General features: G+C 36.1%; 1 protein-coding gene across 3 annotated transcripts in view; it reads right to left on the bottom strand.

Annotated features, from left to right (window-relative positions):
* Ip6k (Inositol hexakisphosphate kinase) overlaps positions 1-24,768 on the bottom strand; it is a 51,679-nt gene that overhangs the window by 5,385 nt on the left and 21,526 nt on the right. For 2 of the 3 annotated variants that reach the window (XM_034975843.2, XM_034975841.2), the window contains exons 2-5: positions 9,168-9,338; positions 4,235-4,361; positions 1,995-2,118; positions 559-635 (exon numbers count right to left, since the gene is read on the bottom strand). In XM_034975843.2, the coding sequence (XP_034831734.1) occupies positions 559-635; positions 1,995-2,118; positions 4,235-4,361; positions 9,168-9,305 (466 nt within the window). In that variant the 5' untranslated portion in view covers positions 9,306-9,338. Of the gene's footprint in view, positions 1-558; positions 636-1,994; positions 2,119-4,234; positions 4,362-9,167; positions 9,339-23,428; positions 23,769-24,768 lie in introns of those variants that run through there. The other variant, XM_034975842.2, reaches the window with a different exon arrangement.

Here is a 24,768-nt window from a genome sequence, read left to right as displayed (position 1 = left end):
TGAGTAAATAGCCAGCTGGCGATGCGTCTACCCGGGGGCTCGTTAGTCGTTACGGTGCCAAGTGTCAACACAGATTTCTACGCGATTTTATGCGATTACGTCGTAGAAACGGATGTTTTTAGTTCGGCATATTGTCTGTGCGAGTGCGTTCTTTGACCAAAGCAATGTTATAAAATTTGAAGTCATCAATATGTCTAAAAATCTCGAAATATTTTTTATATTCAAAATATTCAAGCAAAACAAATCTACGTGCTTGATGTCAAGCCTCTAGACCGTCTCGGCACCTCTTAAGATTCCATGACCTCAGGCTTTTTGCATATTTTATAATATTAGTATGATAATTTGGACCTTTGAGCCTCATAAGGTCATTTAGGTCCTTCTTTATCTAATTTAAGTACTTACTGAATTAATGACTAGAATATGATAAGGAAATTATTGCCATCATAAATAACGTATAAGGGCAAATATAGGAACGTGTGCACCTTGTTTTGTGAACCAACACTGATAATGCATTAGCGGGAAAATATAGATATGGTCTAGCAAAATATTGACACTTACATTGCTTATTTGAATTGTCCATGTGCGCAATGCTCTTAAGCACCTCGTTAGCATTGCCGTTTCGATGCACTTTAAATCTGCAAGAGGAAATGATACTGTAAAATGCCGCATACGTGCTAAAAGCTACGATTAACATACAAGCAGATCGCATACTAATCTGCACGCACCGGATAAATGCTGCGCATTCATTTGACGGATTTAATATGATCGATACCCGATACCATCGTCACAAATGTTCACAGGCGAGTCACATGACAAACCTACGCAGTAGCTTTGTGCCCTATCTCACTCACTAGGAACCCGTAGTGGCGCAACTAAGTCGCGCTACAAACAAAATTTCGCAACCAATTGGACACCAGGTGAGGTACCTCCATAGAGCTCTATGCATTTTGTTGGCAGCGTGACCTGGTTTCGCCACCACTGCACTGGTGTCTTAGTGGGATAGTGCCTGTATTGTAGAACTGTTTTGTGCTGTATTGTGTCGATGGTTTCAAATTAAAAGAGCTCCGGAGGACCGTAGAGGGGAATCGGTAGAAAAGATTAAGTTAGTCCGTACCGTACAACCGTATGTCATGTATGTAGTTATGTCAACCGTCATGTCAAAAATACGGTTCACCTTTAAAATAAGGACTGAAATAGTACTTTTGATAGACACAAAAAGTAAAATGGCGCGTGAAGAATTACATTTTACGGGTTCTAAACATCTAACTTTAGAAAGCTTAGGTTTAGGTTTCATAGAACGTTGTCTGTCATTGAGACTGACAAGTCAGTCAACAAGTAAATATGAGTGACAGAGTTGACGCTACACGTAGCCGAAACTGCTGAAATCTCTTTCTATAGCTCGATGTAATCTTTCTCGTTGGGTACGGTGTCACTGTTATTTCATACTGCGTGGGAACGTAAATATGCATCTAGTCACCCCATGCCGTCGCGTCTCACTTCGTAACACTATTGATAAACCCACTACGCAAATTCAAGGTCAGGGCTTTTTTTCGTGAAGCCAACTGCACAAGTATGTCATGTGACTCGCTAAAGCCCAAGAAAATTTGTGGCATTTGTATAGATGACGTCGTCAGTCGCCGGGCTATAAGCGACTGGCTATACGGTGCGTGAGGACCAGTGTGCGATGAGCAACAAGGAGCAAATTGAAACACAGAGCTGTCGTAATCGTTTATATTGTTAGGTTGCAACAAACTGTATCATTACCACGACTCCACGACGCATGTCACATTCTCGGCTCGCCGTGTGAATGTCGTGCATCGCTCGCGAATCACGCGTTAGTGGGATAGGCATGTAAGTATTGCGATGGTATGAATTAATGGCGACGTCGGGTTGCCGGTCCGGCGTCGTCAATCTCTGAAATATGATAAAGGACACATGACAAGTGTCGAGGAGTGTACGCCATAGGCGGGGCCCGAGGCGCGCCGGATACGCACTTGAATACGTCGTCGCGCTTCCGCTTGCCGCCCAGCGACGCCTTGCGGCCGTTCTCGTCGCGGAAACAGGGCGAGTAGCGCTTGTCCAGCTTCGTGCCTCCCGTCGTGGACGCTTGCATCACGCCTGCAACAAACGGCCGCCTCGTCAGTGCTGCGCTCCAGGCACACGTCACAGTTACATACTAATACTGCCTCTAGTCATAGATTCCAAAACAAAATGTAGGCAGTGACATTTTAACGTGGTTAAGATGAGGAGTAGACGTTAAATTATACATTTTTATTGGCAGTGAATTACGTTTACAAGTGAGGTCGTTACTGGGCACAAAGATTGACTAAATACAAGCTACAAATGTAATATTTTGGTTTTTTACTTACTATTTTACAAGTTCCAGCTTTAAATTAAATATTAATGAGAAGTGATAAAAATTATCGTTTACGTAATTTCAAAAAAGGGTTTGTATATCTTTTGTTATGTGTCTCTGTATCAGTGTGGATGTCGAGTTAGTGTGACAGTGCGGGTGTTTGTTGCGTCGTGGTGAGCTGTAGGTATATGCCAGTAACACCGTAACGAGGCACCTCACCATACGTCACGCCACGCGTGTTAGGTTTAATCAAAGTTTCGTATTTTCTATGACCAGAACGACCCAACGCGTGTTATAGTCGGATGCTTCTGATTAAGTATAGAAAATACTACGATTTGATACGACGCACCGCGCGTGACGTGGCATGCGGTACAGTGGTGTGTATAAAGCCGCATCCACACAAATAAACATTTGCGCTGTGCGTCATGTTTTAGGAAAATTATTGTGTCACACAAATTTTCGTCAGCGTGGCCGTGGACGTATTTACGTGGAAAGATGGGGCAAAAATATATCAACGTTCAAAACGCACGACGTAATTTTTTTGGCGTGGACGCGGTCTAACTAGTTTCGTACGTGACTGGTTGTGAGTGTGGTGAATGTAGGTTTAAGTAAAGGTTTACAAACCCATAATGTAAAATTACCGCTAGGGCGCTATTAGGGGGCGGTAGTGTGGTGCGCCGCCGGCGTCGCTCCGCCGCCGCAGCGCCGCAACCCTTGCGACAACAAGGAAACTAATATTGTGTTCCTGACCCCTGACCCGCTCGCGCTCGTCTCTCGACCAAACCCGCCAGCCGCCCGCTCGGAGCTTGTGGCCCGACCCTAATACAAGCACGCCATTCAACCTCCAATATTCATTGGTATGTTAAAACGACATGGGTATTTTTATTTTATCAATGTCAATGGCGTCATATTTGTGATAGCCCCAAATAATATCTGTTTTATGTTTTTTGCTTCTTTTACTATTCGTATGTACATGTATACTGCATTATCAACATTTTATCCAGTAGAAAACTCCAAGAGTTTTGCTATTCCTTTGATATTCCTTACTGCATTATCAAAAGCTTTATCCAGCAGCAAACTCCAAGAAAATACTTATTTAAATATATCATTCTACACAGGTATATACTTAATATTATGCATAATGCTTCATTAGTTACTGGCCTTCTAGAGGCTAGATAGGTGCTACCTACTTATTCATCGAGTTTTCTTATCGTCAAAACGGATGGAACACCGACACATTATATTATAAGCATTTCGTGCGATTTCACGTCCAACCCAACACTCGGCTTCACTTTCACAATATTTTATTTGAAATATAAGAAATCTATTCGATCGCGGTCGGCGGGTTTGTGTGTTCCTCATTCATGCATCTCTTTCACATCTCATAGAAATGATCAAGTGAGCAATAAGGACAGTTAATTCCGTCAACACTTTAATCACATTATCCCCTTGTCCACACTTTACGCATCGACATACAGTTTACTTATCGATGCGCAGTTAACTATGTAACAGTTATTACGTCGATACGATCGTCATGTCACATGTTTTTCAATGACGCACAATTTATCAAATCGTACGGCTTGGTAAAAAGTACACAGTAGGTACAATCTATTTCGATAACATTGAAATAATAAACAGCAAAACAGAGCGCAATGAAGAAAATAAAAAAAGCGATAACTTCCTTAGTGCTCGAAAATGCAATAACAAACAATTATTTGAAGACTAGGTAAATAAAATCGAATAAGTAAATACAAAAAATTGAAAAATTTAAATTAAAATGTTTGATGCAATGAACGATAGTGAAATGCATTCAGCGAAAATATAAAAGCGTACCGAGCAAACGCTTCAACTCAAACTGCGGTAAGAGGTGATGCTTACCCTTGTAGCGTGGGACGAAGTCCTGGATGTCGTCGGGAATGTTCTGGTAGAAATGCAGCTCGCGTATGTTGAGGGGCTTGATGACCGTGCTGTCGTTTAGCACTAGCAGTCTAGTGTGCCCGCCCACCTGAAGACAACAATAATCTATTAGCTCATGTAGTCTAAATATATTTGGTCAGATATAATGCGTGTCCATAACGCAATGTGTCAAAGCGATTGCTAGACATTATTTTATTTTATTTTGTTAAATTGCAAGACAGCAAAACTGCATATGAAGAAGTTCACACTGCTAGCAATTCGCAATGTGATGTGCTACAAAGAGTTCCTTGTACACACACGCATTCAGATTTCAGTGCCATGATGTTCTACTGTGCTTCTTCCGTCTTGTCTATCCACGCCTTTATAAAGCCGTTATAAACTCTTTTAAGTTGTAACGGATTTTTTTTTATTAAACAAAAATTAACATTTCTAAATATTCTTACTTGTTTCAGGATCAACACGAACAAAAATATACTTAGTCATTAATTAAGCAAAACACATTTTCCGAGCACATGAATTTAAAATTCTTATCTTCATTTATAATAGTAATTATTTTTTGTTTTCATAGATTACCCGATAAGAAAGGTTGAGGCTATGAGTAGGTACCTACATAATAAAATTATAGTTTATAATTCCATCAAAGCGGTTTACGTTGTAGGAACGCTTAAAAGCTTTGAATAATAAGCAAATTCTGTTTAGATATAATACTGGAAACTTCATAAGATAAAAAAGTATTTAGAAGAAGGCTTGGATATTCTCCAAAAATAACAAAACCTACAAAGACCCAAAGACCTTGGATGCTTGTTGATTTTAGCAAAAGAAAAAGTCGACGGTGTAAGGTAGGTAGCTATTTCAGCACAACAATGTAAAGCTATTGTTGTGTGTAGAAACACGAATCCCTATTAAGATTCGAGAGACTTGACATTTTTATGAGAGGCATGCTCTTCTGCTAAGCACATACGAGCGAGAGAGTAGATATCCAACAGTAAAAAACCTGTCAAGTGCGGGTCAGACTCGCACACGAATGGTTCCGTACCATCGTACAAGAAATAACACTTTTTAATTTATTTTTTAATTTTCATGGCGACCATTTTGAAATTTTTATTATTTTTTATAGCGGCAATAGACATACACATTCGGTGAAGATTACAACTCTACCTATTACGGTTCAAGATATACAGCCCGCTGACAGACACACAGACGGACGGACAGCGGAAGCTTAGTAATAAGGTCCAGTTGGCATCCTTCAGGTACGGAACCCTAAAAAAGATGATGTTCAAAGCGATTGCGGTCGGAGCCCCAGGTAACGCACACATGGAAGGCGGTGCAATACCACTATGCTAGCTGAGTGTAGCAGCAATCAAACGACCATGAAAAAAGTTAAGCTGGTGCCATTGACCCCTCGCCTGACTACAAAACATCTAAATGCTTACCTGGCAATGCGAGAGCTGATGCAATCTATAGTACGCGCCAGGTCGAGATCGCTATCGGGGTATGAGGCGGGGGACGCCCCGCACACCGGCACGTCACCCGCGCTCGCCCACGCCGGGTAAGCGCGGGGGCTGTGCGGGTGTTCGGGGCGTTCCCTCCCCGATCGACCTGTCGCGTTCGTGTAGTTTCCATGCAAAAGCTCATGTTCTCACGAAAACCAGTTTCATTGGCGATAATGGTGCTAAGCTCATGTTCTCACGAAAACCAGTTTCATTGGCGATAATGGTGCTAAGTAAATTCACAAGTATTTTTTTTTCTTCACATTACATCGACAGGTCGAAAGTAAATTAAAAATATTGTTTAAATTGTACCCCGACCTTGACAATAATCTTCCGGCGATACAAAGTCTAGTAAAAAGGGAGTGCAAAACATAACATCGACAGGTCTAAAGTAAATTAAAAATATTGTTTCAATTGTACCCCGACCTTGACAATAATCTTCCGGCGATACAAAGTCTAGTAAAAAGGGAGTGCAAAACATAACATCGACAGGTCTAAAGTCTTTCCACAACGATATGTTTTGCACTCCCTTTTTACTAGACTATATCACCGCGCCGGAAGATTATTGTCAAGGTCGGGGTACAATTGAAACAATATTTTTAATTTTAAAAAATGTATAAGTGGGTACATTACTATTAATTATTATTAACGTAAGTACATATTATACTTGCACCACCTATCTAAAATACTATAGTATAGGTATTAGGTAACAGTATAGGTACTGGTACTTACTTTGTTTTTAGGAAACAATTTTTCGCTACGCCATAGCGACATTGTCACGGGTAAATGAATTTCACGGTTCTTTTGGATTATTTGTAACAATAAGTACAATAACAACAACAAATTTCAAAGAATTTTTTTACGATAAAATATAGTGAAGGTGACGATAAAAATGTTACCGGTTAAAATTTAATTAACTCAGCTAATTGATTGGCAGGTGCTCAACTATGAAAATAGGCCATTGTGATGAGTTGATGACAATATGTATTGTTATTTATTTAGTAATACATAGGTACTTCCCACGGTACTTCCAAACGGAAGTAGGTATACTAACTTAACTTCGTAGGTATGTAACTATTACATACCAGTTCAAAGAAGGCAAAACACTAATTTTACATTTTAGTTAATTACAAAGTCCCTTCCTCCTTCTAAGCCAAAGAATTTGTGCTGTAGAGGGTCTCCAAGAGAGATCAAGTACCTATCTCTATTCTCCCAAGAAATCGGGTAAGTAGGTATCTTAAGTGGATTTTCCCGTAAAAATTAATTGTTCACTATTCGTTTAAATCAGAAATGAGTTGACGATCGATGAGGATGATGATGATTCGTTCAATAGGGTCTGTGCGCGATCAAGTTTCGCTTGGAGCATTTCAGTTTGATAAATGTTATCCCCGAATATTATCCGCGGGAAATTGAGATGACACCTATCTAGAATCTAGATACACCTCAAAAGTCATTATCTAAATACAAAATACCCACAGAGCACATAATGTTACCTGTACGCTTAGTATTTTACGTCTCAACCAACGTTGCTAGAATTCGAGATTCGAAACACAATAACGTCAAAGTAAAATGGACCTAAAGAACTTTGAATTGAAGTCAAAAATTCAATGATTTTAATTTCGCAACGTTTCCGCTTGGAGCGCTAGTTGTAGATGTATAGACAAACTTGAGCTTTAAAACAAAGTAGTTAAGATCCAGTTTTTCATAACGCAGAAGTGTTTCGACACTCGAATACTATCAACGTTGGTGAGACATAAAATCTCGTACTAAGCATACTGATGGAACAGCGTTACCGTAATAAAGAAATAAGTCCCGCAAATTGCTATTGCGCTGGAACCATGTCTCATTAACATCGAAATGACGTCATTTTGACATCATTTGACGTATATTTTAGTAAAAATATACCATCAGGTCGAAACTTCAGTCTAGTGCTGACGTCACTAAAATGGCGGCCACGCGCATTAGCAATTTGCGGGACTTATAATATCAATTTCAATTTATTTATTCGAATAGGTATAATTGTAACATTCTCTTTGTTAAACAACAACAAAGACATATTGCGTCCGCAATGCATAATAGCAATCTGAGGTGGCATTTGCTGTGAATGCTATGCCATTATCATAGCAATGGCTAACCGATTAGTTCTCGGATGACGGACTACGAGGAGGGACAAAGAACTGACTAGGAAGAAAACGTAATTGCACGTTTATTCTCCGATCTGTTTGCAATTTTGAAGAATCTTATACCTAGTCCAATTATATTACGCTCCTGCCGCTGCTCTTCGCATTGCTTATCCATCCTATTATTATAAATGCGAAAGTGTGTCTGTCTGTCTGTCTGTCTGTCTGTCTGTCATTCTGCTAGCTTTTCACGGCCTCTCCGTTCAACCGATTTTGACGAAATTTGGTACAGGGATAGCTTGCGTCCGGGGAAGGACATAGGCTACTTTTTATCCCGAAAACTCAAAGAGTTCCCACGGGATTTCTAAAAAACTTCAATCCACGCGGTCGAAGCCGCGGGCATCATCTAGTTTTTAAATAAAAATAGTTAGCACACGAGCACGCGGGTCACCTGATGTTAAGTGATTGATTACCGTCGCCCATGAACATTTGCAGCATCAGAAGAACTGCCAATGCGTTGCCGGCCTATCAGGAATTTGTTGATCCGCCTTTCGAATAACCCCATGTTGTAATCTAGCCTTCAATATCTTTCAAAAACTTCTACAGAAGTGAGAATTTAAAATATTCATATTTCTCGCGCTTTGAAGCATCGGTTAGCGCGACTCACAGTATTAGTGGATATTATGACCTCGCAGCACTCATTTCATGCTCACTTTAGCACCCAATTATACACTAAAATGAAACCGGTAAAGCTCTTGTTTCCTAGGAAATTGCCTTTTATGTACAGACGTTAAAAATCACTGTCTAAAAAACCACGCCATCTTGTTTCTCAATAGATAACAAATCAGTGATATCATTCGACGCTGCCTGTAACGCTAGCTGACTAGCACGGACGGTTACCGTTACTAAATTTTTAACGTTAATTTCTTTATGTTACGTCAAAAAGGTAATGTTAATACTTAATAGTAGCGGTATACCAATAAACCTACCTATTTTTAATCGACTTCAAAAAGGAGGAGGTTCTCAATTCACCGGAATCTTTGTCTTTTTATTTTATTTTATTTTATTTTATATAATCGTGGAACGATTATAACGTTAGTATTATATTTTACACCGGTATTAATAATGGTATCTAGACAACGTTAATGGATGTATCGATATTATTTTATCGATACTTTTTAACGTTATTTTGGTAACGCTACAAAAAATATGTGTGTGTGTGTATGTGATGTATCTAAGTTGGTCCCTGTCGTTACATATGACGGCAACGCAATCCAAGTTTACCTGATTGTGGAGCGGCAGCACGTCCACCTCGTGCCCGTCGTCGGGCGAGAGCGTGTGCGCGACGGGCAGCTGCGCGCGCTTGCGGTCCAGCGCGCGCCGCTCCGGCTCCCCCATGCCCCAGCCGAGAGAGTACACCATTACTTCGGCAGAGCCACCCCCGCCGCTGTCCACCTGGAACAAAACGGAAATATTCTGAGAAGCTGACAATAACGCCGGCATAACTTAGAAAGTGATAGAAGGAGAATTGCTTGAGAAAAGTTACCTCGCAATGCCGGCATAACTTAGAAATTCGTAGGAGAATTGCTCGAGAAAAGTTACCCAGCAATTTGCAAAAACAGACTCTGCAACGACTAAATTGTAATTAAGTCATGAACATACCCAATTTTATCTCAAATCAAGACGAGTACGGACTTCCTTGAGGTTAAGAGGAGAAGCACATCATAATAGAGCCAAACTGGAAGGATCATTTTGTAGAATGTAGTATTTTAGCTACGGCGGCGGCTCTATCAAAAATACAGTATGTATATGTATTGATATAAGAATGGTGCTGAAATAACAAACGGTCAAATTTTCAATACCAAGTACCAAATACCAATACAACATAATAAGATACCAGAAAAGGAAGTAGCACATTTGACAGTCATTTATTGGACTATATTATTACTTGAACAATAGTATTATTAGATAAATCATGATATTACACAAATACCTTTTAGTAAGTCATATTCTGGGCGCCCGCCCAACCGCGCCCTACCGTAACAGTGACTCCAAATTAGATTACAAACATTGATTAATTAACCAGCCCAGCCTGTCTTATATTAGTACCTATCTTGAAATACCACAGCTGATCTGTTACGTTACGTAACATTAAAGACCAGAATGTATTCTATTACTCTACAGCAATCAGCATATTTGATAATAATATTTTTATGTTATCTTTTGTCTTTTATACAATATCCTTAAGAGATGTTATAAAAAATTAGCCTTAAGCAACCACGAATTGTAGCATAACCAAAAACCTCTGTTTAGACAAAATAAGAGTAGATCTGCAAATTTATCTACAAAACAGGATTATTATTTTAGATCTGCTAGAAAGTATTAAAATGTGAAAGTATTTAAATGACAGAAAAAGGAACCTCTTAATGAATTGTAAAACACTTTATATGGAAATTTCTAGGTCTATGGCCTAAGAGATACACAAACGTTATAATATCTACTATAACTACTCATGCATAAATAAAATTAGTATATATTTGAAATTTTATTCGACAACATATTGCTGCTAATTAAATAAAACTGAGACATAAACAAATATTATGCGTTTGTATATTTGTAGAAAAAAAGTTCGATCTAATAAGAATAAGTTCTCAAATAAAACGATATTAAATAAACACTACCCAGTGTAACGTTTTTACCACTTTGCGTGTTTTCATTGAGATAAGACTTATCTAACGGTTGTATGACGGAAGTTGATTATACTTAATTCAATAATCATACGATCCATATAAATTTTGGCAGTCTTGGCATTAAAAAAATTATTAACTTTAATGTGAGCCATAATAATATTGTAAACTTGAACTTTAATGTTACGGAAATCGAAGCTAAAATTGTCAGGACAAGGCGAGCACTCACATTATTACATCATATACCTACTACCTACACACAAGTGTATTTCACGAAAAAACGCATACCTAAAAGGCGTCTCGATTTTTAGCGTTTACGTAACTCAGTATTTTTAGGTTCATTTGAAGCCTTAGAATATATCTGGGGATTTCCATTGAATTTGAATCCAAGCATCTCTAAGCTACAAGTTAATCTTATACTTACTAGGTAGGTACAATCTTTTCAGCGACTTAGTATTACATTAAATTAGTACTAAAGTACTACCTACTAGAGTACTTAGCATTAGATGAAATGTAGTAGTAGAGTACTTAGTACTAAATCTAATACTTTGAACACTTTGAATATACATGTATATTCAAAAAATAATGATGTAGATAGATCAGATCAGACTTAAAAGACACCAATAAGAGAAGACTATACTGACAAATGCATTAAGAGAGCATACAGTCATACATACTGTTTACTCTTATAATAATGATAGAATAGGACAACTGGATTCTTATCATACTCGACATTGTATAAGTAGTAAATAAACACAACAAGACATGGCGCCAAATAACAGAATTAATGCACCCCTTTATCGTACGTCAATGTGTATTATAAAGGACAACAAATATTGGTTATATCTAAAATTTACAGTATGCGACAGAAAGTAACCTACATCGGCCTTTAGAATGACATTTCGGCTTTGTAGAGCGTTGTCTCTGTCACTCATACCTATTAAGATTTGTCGGTCTCAACGACAGAGACAACGCTCTACAAAATATCTACTATCTCCTTCTAATAGGTCAATGTACATTACTTTCTGCCGCGTACTGTAAAATGTAGGTACATAATCTTCTTCGTTTCAGCTTTTGGGATCTGCTCATTACATATTCCAACCTGATTTGACAGGCTACAAGTTTTTACACGGATCGCTTGCCGTCTGACCTTCTAAAACCAGTTTGGGATGAACATATTGTAGCTCGGGTAAATTTATATTTCTATTAAATACTACTTAATGCCCGGCATGCACTGCAATGCGACTTGTGCACCACCTATTGTGAGTTGATGGTACTATGTCAAGGGCATTCACGCAAGTACCAGGAAAAACTAAAATTTCAACTTAATCTGATGAACAATGCGCAAACGCATAGCTAACGAACGGACTTAGGGTGAGATCTACAGAGCGCACTCTGACTTTGCTTAAACTTAAGATAGAGTTAAAACGAGACAGATGTATATCTCTCACATAAATCTGTCTCGTTTTAACTCAATCTTAAGTCTGAGCAAAATCAAAGTGCGCTCTATAGATCTCAGGCTTACTAAATGAACCTAATAGGTATGTAATAATTAACAATTTTCGAATCAGTAGAGACGGCAATCATTGCGCCCAAAGGGTATAAACATCAAGCTGACGCAAGAGTGGTACGCTTTTATATTATATTATATATCAACTAGGTACTAACGCTACTGTCAATTCAATTACACTGCAATTTATTTCAATCCAACGCAATAATTGGATAAAGAACCAAAGGAAACGTTCCATTCAGCAAATGTTTATACTTTATAATACAGCTAAGAACTAGTTCTATACGGTCATCAGCCGGTCAGCAACCGAGCGACGACACGACCTGCTAACAGACGCTCGACGGACGCCAGACTCCGAAGGAGAACAACCGATTAAGCGATTATTAAAAAAAGCTACTTACTTTATGCTCGCGGCAATCACCTCAACATGCAAGGGCATTGTAGGGCATTCACGCAATACTCTAAAGACATTTTAGATACATGCGCTTATATTGTATCCTTATAATAAATTAAAGTGATAATTTTTTTTTGATGTAGGTGATTGCTTAAGGAATGTCTACATAATAAAAGACATACAATAACAAGATTTCAGGCCCACGCAAATTCTTTGCAATTTCCGCTACGGTCATAATAATTTAGAGCTGAAAATAGGACACGTGCTATTTAAAGCCACCTATAAACAAAACAAATTACAATAATAAAGTTATTGTGATTAGGCGGAGTTACACCCACAAATATTGATTGACGTTTCACAATATTTCAATGTGTGCCCGTGACGTATACAGTCGTTCGTATGCACGGATGTTACGTAGCAAATGTTAGGTGCCGACGCCAAGCCGCGTCGTCACCAAATTAGAAGCGAAACCGAGCAAACGTGCTCTCCCAAAGATTTATTTGTGTGACGTGAGGCCCCGCCTTAGCCGACCGGTTGCGACTTTCCCAGCAAACCAAAAATCACCACGACGCGACGTGGCGCGTGGTGGCGCGCTGTCCGCACAGCAGAGTAAACAAGTACATACCTATATAGGGATTAAAAATAGATTACGAATTTAAACTGCACTGCCAATAATAACTTCTCAATGCTGCCAATAGGAAATAAGATGTAGCTACAGTACATACCTACTGCTATCTGTATTTAAATCGAGACAAACAGAAACTTAGGAACTGTTGCAATAAAAGTTCTAACATGCATTATAAACTGCATAATTTAACTAATAAAATTGATTGATATACCAGTATAATATTACGTTCACTCTGATATTACTATAATATAATATGATACCTATAAAGATAAGCGAATAAGTCCAAAGATTAATAAACAGTAAAGCTACACAACTGAGCGTGGCACAAGATATCACTAATATTTTTGAACCTGTTTAGTATTGTATAGATGGGGGGGACATGTAACCACAACAATGTGATATCTATCTAACCGATGAAAACCAGTTTGGACCGTCTCGAAGACGTTTCGATGACCACAAACTTATCTTCCAACGTCCACTTCAAATGTCCAAGGCAATTACATATAATATTTACTCTAATTACTATTACTACAGAGTATAATAATGCAACTGATAGCACATTTTGGGGGCACTGGTAGAGTTTATCGTTAAAGGGCACATATTATTGTAATTATAGTAAGACGTAATTTCACAAAATGCATGAAAGTTATAACTAGTAGAATATGCTTACATAATATATAATATGTATTTAAGTAGACGTGGTCATTCCAAATTGTGAATCATAATTATATGAGACTGGAGTGTAATTTAAGAAAAAATCAACAATTTTGAAGATAAATCCACAAACAAAACAAAGATAGGAAATGGTCCAGACGTTCGCTATTTATAAACTGACTTCATACACGTCTTAACAACAAAAGCATTTCACGTTGATGCAAACAGACAGAGGCGCAATATGTAATCAAAATGGTGACACGTATTAGATATATTTTGACATTAATCCAAAAAATATTAGTCACACGGAAAACCCATTCGGAATTTCTTCAAGTCAAAGGAAAATACAAAGAATATTAAAAGTTAAAACAGCTATAAATAATAAGCAGAAATCTGATTGTGAATACTATATCATTGCATTATAAATTATAATTAATGTGAAAAAAATATCTTGGCGCTATATCAAATTATACATCACAATAACATGACTAATATAATCGCAATAAAAACGCACGAAACGCATTTCACACCACAAATACTTTTAATAGACATGCTAGTTTGAAATGTCCTTATAAAACTTTAAATGCCAATAATCTAAATTACTTTAAAAAACGCAATGATGGCCTTAACGAGACCTGTGCGCAACAGTGGATGCCATGGATGCATAGTGACTGGTGATGATGACTGTAATAATGTAAAAGCACTATCCAACATTTGTCTTTTATAATCAGAAAAGATATATGCTTTTTGAAAGGCAATAATACGAATCAAGGACAACGGTATGGTGCAAAAGGTCGGGACGAGACTAGTGAATGTTGTTTTAGGAGTTAGGTAATCCGATGTATGAACGATTTAACAGATTAACAATATAATGCCTACTTAAATAATGTAGCTAAAGCAAACATTAATATTAAATGTAGCTGGAATTTACATGGCCTATTTCAAACGTTCCTGTGACGCAAGTTTTGACTTTCTACTAAAATGTGATAACTTTCCACTTGTATGTTTTAATAATACGACGTAGAAAATATTTTACAGTGTCTTTAAGAATGAGTTATTTATATAATGAAACTCATTCGCCGTCTCAATTGATTACCTTACAAAAACAATTAAACTAAAGATTTAGAAGTACTTGATGATTAATACGCAACCTTCATTGAAGAACCCTTGAAGCATATAAAACGGTGTTTCAGTAAACTTAATTGACGACTGACGTGACTGGGCGATTGTGATATTAACGACGCTTTGTTTCCAGATTGGCATACAAATAATATTATGTACTCATTTCTTCTTCTCTGATGTGATTAGTGTCAATAATGTATTGACGCGTAAACTTTTTTGACAATCTTTACTATAGAAGTGATAACATAAAAAAGTATTGAAATAATGAATTTTTACCATAATTTTACAAACACGTTTTAGACATAAATATCTGTGTCTGTGGTTTTCCAGATTTCAAAAAAATGTGTAGTTTTAAAGTTACGCACACAGGCTCAAAGATTTAAATACAAATTTTTGAGCCCGTGCAATTTTGAACGTTCGTGCGCTTCTAAAATGCGACCCACATAATGTAATTGAGTTTGACTAGTTAATATTCGAATGAGAATCAAATTACGTTTGTATGGAAATCTCTGGCTGGGGAGCGCTCTAGGTAAACTTCTCATAATTTTCACACCTTGACCGAATAATTTGTCGTCGAGATTATTCTCGTCCGTACCAACGCGTTGTTGTCGCAAATTAGAAAACTATTTCAGGCAAGATCGTTCCCACCTGAAACAACAGCTCTGCTCTTTCAAATTTATATAGTAGTAGGTAATAATTTTGATTGATGCTAATAAAGTAATAAACCAAAATTTTCTTCTACTCCGATTCAACATTATTAGTTAGGTATTATAAATGCGAAAGTGTTTTTTTGTTGGTTTGTGCATCAATCATGCAGCATTGGAACAACAGATTGACAAGGTTTTACGCAAGGATACAGATAACAGTTAGACCTGGTGAGTGACAGGCTACTTTTACAGGTTATGTTTGTTGTTAATAACTAATCTAAGTACTATATGACTAATTCAATCATGCAGCATTGGAACAACAGATTGACAAGGTTTTACGCAAGGATACAGATAACAGTTAGACCTGGTGAGTGACAGGCTACTTCTACAGGTTATTTATTTTATTTTTGATTGCAAGTTGACATCCTTTTTTTTGCACTTTTGATGTCTGTTTTATTAATTGAAATATTGACATTTTGTAATTTCGCATTATTTTATTTTGTATTGTATTCAATATTCTCCTTATAGTAATTACTAGCTTATGCTCGTGACTTCGTCCGCACACAACTTTCACCCCCTTAGGGGTTGAATTTTCAAAAATCCTTTCTTAGCGGATGCCTTTGTTATAATTACTATCAGCATGCCAAATTTCATCCCGAGCCGTCCAGTAGTTTGAGCTGTACGTTGATAGATCAGTCAGTCATTCAGTCAGTCAGTCAGTCACCTTTTATATATTTAGATTATTATTGATAACTTATTTAAATTAGGTATATAATATGATTGACATTTATTGTACCTACTTAATAACATTGCACACTAAATTTGGTAATACACTTCCAAAAAATATTGTAACACCACTTCACGTGTATTTTTTGCAATAAATGAATTATCAATTTTTATCGAAGTTCCCAAAGGATTTAAAAAAACTTAAATCAACGATGACGAAATCGCGGGCATCATCTAAGTTAATAATAATGTTGATTCGAGGTGTGCACAGTGCAAACGATGGAAGTAGGTACACTTTTGGGTTACTAGGTCGGGAGCAATATTGGCATGTTCGCTCAGTATATATGCAATACGAAACGCTAGCATGCTCTACAAAATAAACCCGCATTCAGTAGGGATATTCTTGACATAATAATGCGTTTACTTAGATCATTTATTATAATTGTTCAAGCGTTATAATAATATTAATGCGTTTGCTTAGATCGTTTATTATAATTGTCCAAGCTTTACTTTTAAAATAAAGATATTTGATCAAAAATAAATCTTTTCACGTAGGTGTATATGTGTTTAACATTGATGATAATACCTTGACGTTACTAATTCTTCAGACGTAGCACTTCGTATAATAATGATCTACAAAATAATACCCGCATTCACTATATTTTTTGATATATTAATGCGTTTACTTAGATCGTTTATTATAATTATTCAAGCGTTGCTTTTAAAATAAAGATTTTTGGTCAAAAATATATCATTTCACGTAAGTACCTACTTATTATATGCTCTGAAAAATAAAGCCGCATTCGCTATAATTTTGATATAATAATGCGTTTACCTGGATCTTTTATTATAATTGTTCAAGCGTTATTTTTAAAATATATATGATAATAAATAAATCACATTACGCATAACAAAGCAGAACCACGTAGTCGATGACCAGATAAGATTAGGACACTTCCGTTAATTTAGCGTGACTAATGTTTGAAAAGTTATGATTTAAATACAATAACTATATAGAATGTAATACCCTTAATTAGTTTTATATGAAGCTCGAATTACTCCAAACGTAGATTTAGCACAATATAATAAAATAAATAAAATACAATATAATAAATAAAATTTATCAGAAACATAAAAATATTTATATGCCATTGTAATTTGTAGGAGCCAAAGTTTATCTTGACTGATTGAAATGGAAGGGACATTTGCCAGCAGTTTGTTCATCAAATTCATTCATGTGAACCGAGACTCAATTAGGTAGTTATTACGAGATTTTAAAAGAAAAATATTGTGTTGTTTTCATTCGCATGCCCAAAAAATATTGCTTTAAAATTTTATATAAGTAGTAGTAGAAGTTTTAGCTTTTCAAAAGCTTGAGGTAGAAACAGACAACTACACATTTACGGGACCTATTCTTCGTAAATTTAAAGAAACACTAGAAAGAAATAATAATGGTAAGATTAGTTTACGTAACTCATTTAGATCTCACACGTTTTAAGAAAATTCAGGTCAACTTTGACGAACGCTTAATGAAAGAACGCAATTTACCTTGAGCTTGAACTGGCTGTAGTTAATGAAAACTAATGAAGCTATTTAACAAAAAACGTTTACATAATATGCAGGTGGGTTATTCTCGTTCATTAATATATGATCGATGTTCTGAACCTGACGCCCACATGTTCTAATTTAGTGCATAGCAACTATCAAGCCTTTCGATTGGAACTGGCGGCCTCGACTAGAAGTAATGAATAAATCAACCTTCGGTAAGTTCTGCTGGGTGACTTGTGCACGAAACGCGACAACTTTATCGTACTACTGTTTGTAAACAATGTAAATTTGATTACAGCTCACGTGAGCTTACGCTTACAGCTTACGCTCACTTTATCGTGAGATCATTAAAATGACATATTGGAAATTTTGTTAGTGGAATAGAATAGAAGAATAGACAAAAGAAGATCGAAAGCTGACGCTGAAGAAGTTTAATATGTCCAATAGTGGATGTACATTATTGGCTAAGATAATGATGGCAATGATGTTGATGATTAAATAGGTCACCCAAGAGCCCAAGAGTAATCATAATACTGGGCAATTGAAAATAACACTTTAGTGGAAGAAATCAACTATCAACATTACAATGACGGGTATGAATAAAGATAAAGTCACAGGTACAAGTATACAACCCGTAAATAACATAGGCATTACTGTAGGTAGACCAGAATCGCATAAAATGAAATTCCAAACTTAGCAACACTACAATGTGAACATCCCATGTGCCTAGTACTGTGTGGTGAATATTAATAATAATTCACCACAATATTCACCACAGAGTACTATATACATAGAATATTCACAGAGTACAGTGTTGCTAACTTTGGAATTTCATTTCCGTATTTTTCACAAGATTCTGGTCTACCTAAGTGTGGTACTACAGAACACTTGCGACAAAGGAAAGGTACACTCATTGCATTTCTTGATGGATAAGAAGAATAACTGAAGAAAGAAGCAAAACATTACGGATATATCCTGTAAATCAAAGTAGGTACGAGTTATTATATTACAAAGGGCTACTTTCTGTCTGTAACATAAATTTTTATTCAGTTTGCTTTCACACTATTGTATATTCGAAAGCCGTACTGTAATATCACGTTCTGTAGCACGTGGTACAACTTTGTGCCAAATGTCTGCCAACGCTAATTATTATCCCCATAAAAAATATTAACATCGAACTAATTTATACGCCCTCACTCCTTACAAAACGTGCCATTCGTACTTTAATACTGGTAGAGAAAATAAGCTTTGCCAACTTGAAAACTTTATAGATTGGTAAAATCAAGATATTTGTTAGACACTTCGACGTAGTTTGCTCGGCCGTGAAGTTATTGGAGTACCCTGGCCAAGTCATAGCCAAAAAAAAGTTTAGATAAGTCTCATCACGACCGCAACTTCATATTTCTTCAAATATCCACTATGACAGTAAGTATATTAAAAAGAATACCATTTATCAGCTCTATTCTGTATCAAGCCTTAAAATTAGATTTGTTTGGATTTGTAAAAATAGATGGGATATAGGTATATTACATTGCTGATGCGTTCAACACGTAGGGAGATAAAATTATACTAATGCACATTTATCAGGAAATACTTTTGCATATTATTCCATGGAATCATAGAGGACAAACGCAACGCTACATTCATAACGGAATTTTCCACAAGCTTTCTAGAACTCCTCGGACGATCGTCTTGCGACATAAGCCTGTAATGTTTTGTGGCGCTGCAGGTCGCGCCCGCATCGCCACTTTCACTATTCGCGAATCAACTGTTCTCATTATAATTGCCACAAACAATCGATAAAGTATAAAAAGATAAACTGTCTGACATGTCAACAACGTACAGATAAAATCGCTGGCACTAGAAACTTGAGATATTGCAATGTTGGTTTTGCCTATAACGTAGAGCCAAATTATAAAACGATTATTAAAAATTCCACCCGCGCAAAGTCGGGGCGGTAGTCAGCTTACCATTAATTGACTTTACACTAGTTAAAGATTAAACCAGCCTTTGATTGATTTGTTTTTATAGAATTAAGTTACGCTTGAGGAGTATTAAGGTTAATACAATACAAAAATTGAGAACGCCGCAAGCAACGACACGAATCAGCGCTTTCTGATTGTCGCTAGCACTTGGGCTATCACGCTTCCTTTGTGTAAAATTATAAAATGACTGATGATATAAGATAAAAATCCAAAGATGGTTTGGATGTGGACACCTAATAACAATTTGAAGTTAATAACATCAAAACAAGCATAACAAAAAATACCAGACTGGACGCTAGTCACTATCGTACGATAAAAATTCGTCGAATTGAAAAGACTAACAAATACCGGTAGTAATGCCCTTGAACGTATAAAAACCAGTACTCAAAGAATATCAGAGAACGCACGCGACGGAATATTGTGTGACTTATGAATATTTACCAATTCAATACACCTTCAACGCCTACAGTCTATCTAGACCTTAGGTACAGTGGATCATGAAGTTACAGTTAGTTGGAACACTTACCAAGCTACTACAAGAATTTCGCTGCAGAGTGCAGATAAATTAATTTATCTATCGGCATACAAAGATATATTTTTTTATATTATGCTTATTTATTTATCTATCTTAATCTAATCTAATTAATTTTCTTATCTATAAATATATATCGCTGTAAAAACTTAATCAAAAGTAAAACAAAATTAAAATACGAAACAAACAACACCGAAAGGATGGTTTCGCAGATTTTGTTCACAGTAAATTACATACAGTAATTATTATTGTCTCCATGCAAACACAAGTCACAACAGGTAAAGGATATGAAATGGGTATCGAAATCAATAGCCTTAGCAGCTTCCGCTATAATACCAGGGTTATCACAGGGAAACTGACTTCGAATTCTGCATATCAACAGATCATGCAAGCGATGTTTTTTTAATAAATACAGTACCCTTACCCCGGAAATCTATAAATTCAGTTGATACAAACAATATTATTTCGAAATAAAAAGAACGGAAAAATGTAGAATTTCCTGATAGATGTGTTAATGTGCTAATGTGTTAAATTGAGGTGCTAATTCAAGATAAGTTAATAATGCGCTGGATAAAATTTTCAAACTTTAAGATACTGGAAACAGTATTTGTTCCAATGTCAAAGGCGACAAGGTCGGTGGATGTAGACTGTAGAAGCTAGTAGTCTTAAAGAGATACCAAAGAATTTGCAAGTACTACTACGTAAGTAACAACAGTGTGACACAATAACAAGTTATCACGGGGAAACTGACTAAATTCTGCATAACAACAGATCATGCAAGTGAGTATTTTAATAAATACAGAATTCTTTGCCCGGAGGAATCTATAAATTCAGTTGATACAAACAATATTTAAAAATAAATTTAAAGAAGGGGACAGTGTAATTTTCCGATCGACGTGTTGATAATGCTAATTCAAGATGACTTCATAATGCTCAAAGACTTAAAGATGCTGGAATCGGTATTTGTTACAATGTCAAAGGCGACAAGGTTGGTGGGTGTAGAGGGCAGAGGCTAGTGGTCTTGAAGAGTTACAGCTTGCTAGCAACAAAAGTGTGACACAATAACATGAGTAAACAGTTTTTCTTTTTACGCAAACTGTGGCCTTCGGTCGCTACAATCTTACATAATCATATAACAAAATGATGTCTATGAAACCACAAAATACAACTTTTGTAATGACTAAACATGTATAGATAACCGGTAACTTTTAATTATTGAATAAAACTAATAAAATCTTCATTAACAGCGATGACGTACCTACTTAGTTAGTTTACCATGACACGAATTATTTTTTACTGGATACTACGTATATTCCACGCTCGAGGTATTACCATATTATTACGTTCGATTTTTGTTTTGTTTATTATGTGGTTAAACTCAAACCACAATCCATTACACACAAGACAAACAATTCATATCAAACAAGTCATATATTACATTTTAAAAAGATACAAATTAAAAGTTAATTAATTAATAATTTAAACTAAAACTAAAACCTTAAAAAATATAATATTATAACTAAAATATATTATTAAAAGGAGTCCCTTTAGGCAAGGTTCCGAAGATACTGGCAGCGTTCCCCCTTTGAATAGCTAGGCTAATTCTTTGTCCGAGGTAGCTGCCAGCTCTTCGGTCTCCTGTGATGTCGACTAACCTTTTTGCTATTTCCTTAAAAATAAGTTATAATATACATATGCACTTACAATATTTGTAATCACGTTTAATTTTTAATTAAGGTCAAAATTTTCAATAACTTATTTATACTTAAAATACTATATTTTCTGTCATATATGAAACGTTTACGAAGGTTTAAATAAATTACGAGATTTGTAGATGTGTAACGGTTACTTATTCGAGTTAGACAAGAATAAGTTCATTTTCAAGTAAGTACTTATACCTGTGTAAGCAGGTATTAAATTTTTTTTTTTGAGTCTTGTCGTGAATGTAATAATGACTAGGTACAATATACTTAATAATATAAACTTTAAAAAAGTATATATGCAAAATAGGTAATTAAGCGAATATACTACAACATACTAGCTTATTCCCGCGACTTCAATCGCGTGGAAATTTCAAACCCCTATTTTACTCCCTGAGGGGTTGTATTTTCAAAAATCCTTTTTTAGCGGATGTCTACGTCATAATAGCTATCTGCGTGCCAAATTTCAGCCTGCTCCGTCCAGTAGTTTGAGATGTAAGTTGATAGATCCGTCATTCAGTCAGTCAGTCACCTTTTCCTTTTACATTATGTACCTAGAGATATAGAAGATTTAGGAAAACATAAACGATATAAAATAAATATGTCGATAACATCACATGCACGTGTACAAATATAATGTGTTCGTAATTTACATTGAAATAAAAAATCGCCCAAGTGCGAGTCAGGCTCGCGCAATGAGGGTTCCGTACTACAGTCGAATTTTTTCGACATTTTGCACGATAATTCAAAAACTATGATGCATAAAAATAAATAAAAAGCTGTTTTAGAATGTACAGGTGAAGACCTTTCATATGATACCCCACTTGATATAGTCACTCACTTAGAAAGTTGAAAACACTAATTATTAGTTCATGACCACAATTTAATTGTTTTTGTGTGATCTAACCCTAAATTCACGGTTTTCAGATTTTTCCCCAAATGTCAGCTATAAGATCTACCTACCTGCCGAATTTCATAATTCTAGGTCAACGGGAAGTACCCTGTAGGTTTCTTGACAGACAGACAGACAGACAGACAGACAGACAACAAAGTGATCCTATAAGGGTTCCGTTTTTCCTTTTGAGGTACGGAACCCTAAAAATGAATAGGAGATAAGAGCCGAACTAGCCGAGCTAGTGACGTAGTGACTGGTGAGCCGCAGAGAGCTATAAAAATTAATCTATCGCAAAAAAATTGCCAATAAATAATATAGAAGTAATATCAAAGCCAACGTAAGAAAAAATATATATATATATATATACCTATCGTAAAAACATCAGAATCTATAAGCGAACAGTTTATATAATTTGTTTGACGAGACAATCAACATTAATCTATAACAATAGACAAATACATAACTACAAACACAGTATCGATAGTATACTAAGACCATTCATGACGTCATAACTTACTTGACTATAAACTTCCTTGAGTCCGCTCGTGGTGAAATCCCAAAGTAGAACACGTTCGCGAGGAAATTGTCAGTTTCTATCAAAAGCACAAGCACAGCACCTAACAGACAGTTACTCTACACAGGAATCAACAGAGCGATTAGACTTAGCTCCAAAACTTACAAATCACTTAACAATGGCTGCCAAGTCGCATTCAAAACTAAATTCATAAGCAATTGGTAACTGGTTTCTCTTTTAAACCCAAGATTTGCATAAAAAAGGATTCAAAATAAAAGTTATACGTAGCGGTGAACACTTGTTTCTCGTAGCGTTGCGCACTAGTGACTGAATTGAACGAGTCGCGAACCATGAGCACGAATCAATGTTCATTGCAGCTGTGTGGCATACGGCGTGTCCGTGAGTCGCCGCACACATCGATAAGTACGCTTGCCGGGGCGAAGCGACAGCCATCATTGTCTCGCCCTCATAGCACTCCCTGGACCGAGGTACCTGTTCACTCCCGTGAATGACGTGAATGAACCCTATGACCCCAAATAATCTCACGGTCAACTGCTGATCAACCAGTTCTTAGACAAGAACAAAAATCAAGGGCAAAAAAAATCTAACGATAGCCGTGGTTAATTGTTCTATAACCAACCACTGTAATTTAACAACTGATTTTGTGTAGAAACAAAGGTAGTAAGTGTTATTCATCGCTTTACGTATTAACAATAACTATTGTATGTCCCAAATACACAGAACAAGTAATAGGTATATAATAATAGGTATACAGACAGTTATTACAGAAACTTGTAAAACACACAAGGCACTCATCTTCTCAATTGCTTTAAACTGACCTAGCAATCTACCATACTAAATTCGCGAGCAAGTTTATATTGCACTTCACAGTTATATGTCATAAATCACAAAAGAGCTGCCAGTAAACTCCTGTAGTAGGTAGGTACATAGTAGGTATAACTCAAACTTAAAACCGACTTTGCTATTCAATTTCCTAATTCAAATATCCCAATCCATAACATATATACCATAAAAAACATTACAAACGACATTAACCCAAAGGAACCGAAACCAATGAATTTTTTAAGACTATCTATTTTTGATCAAATGAACCATAAAGAAATTATTTAAAACAAAAAGTACTGCTTCTAAGAAGAACAACTAATAAAGATAAAAGCTTGATAAAAGCTTAAATAATGAAATATTATAATATTCCATTATAAGATGAATGGTTTGACTTCAATATACTTTTTTGGCAAACGATAGAAAAACCATTACGAATAGTGTATAAAACCCGTTAGTCATTTCTTTACAATAATATCAAAGATGATTAATTAAGAGAC

This window comes from Maniola hyperantus, chromosome 15, assembly GCF_902806685.2.
Source record: "Maniola hyperantus chromosome 15, iAphHyp1.2, whole genome shotgun sequence".
Classification (NCBI taxonomy): domain Eukaryota; kingdom Metazoa; phylum Arthropoda; class Insecta; order Lepidoptera; family Nymphalidae; genus Maniola; species Maniola hyperantus.
This window is presented reverse-complemented; position numbering and strand designations above follow the sequence as displayed.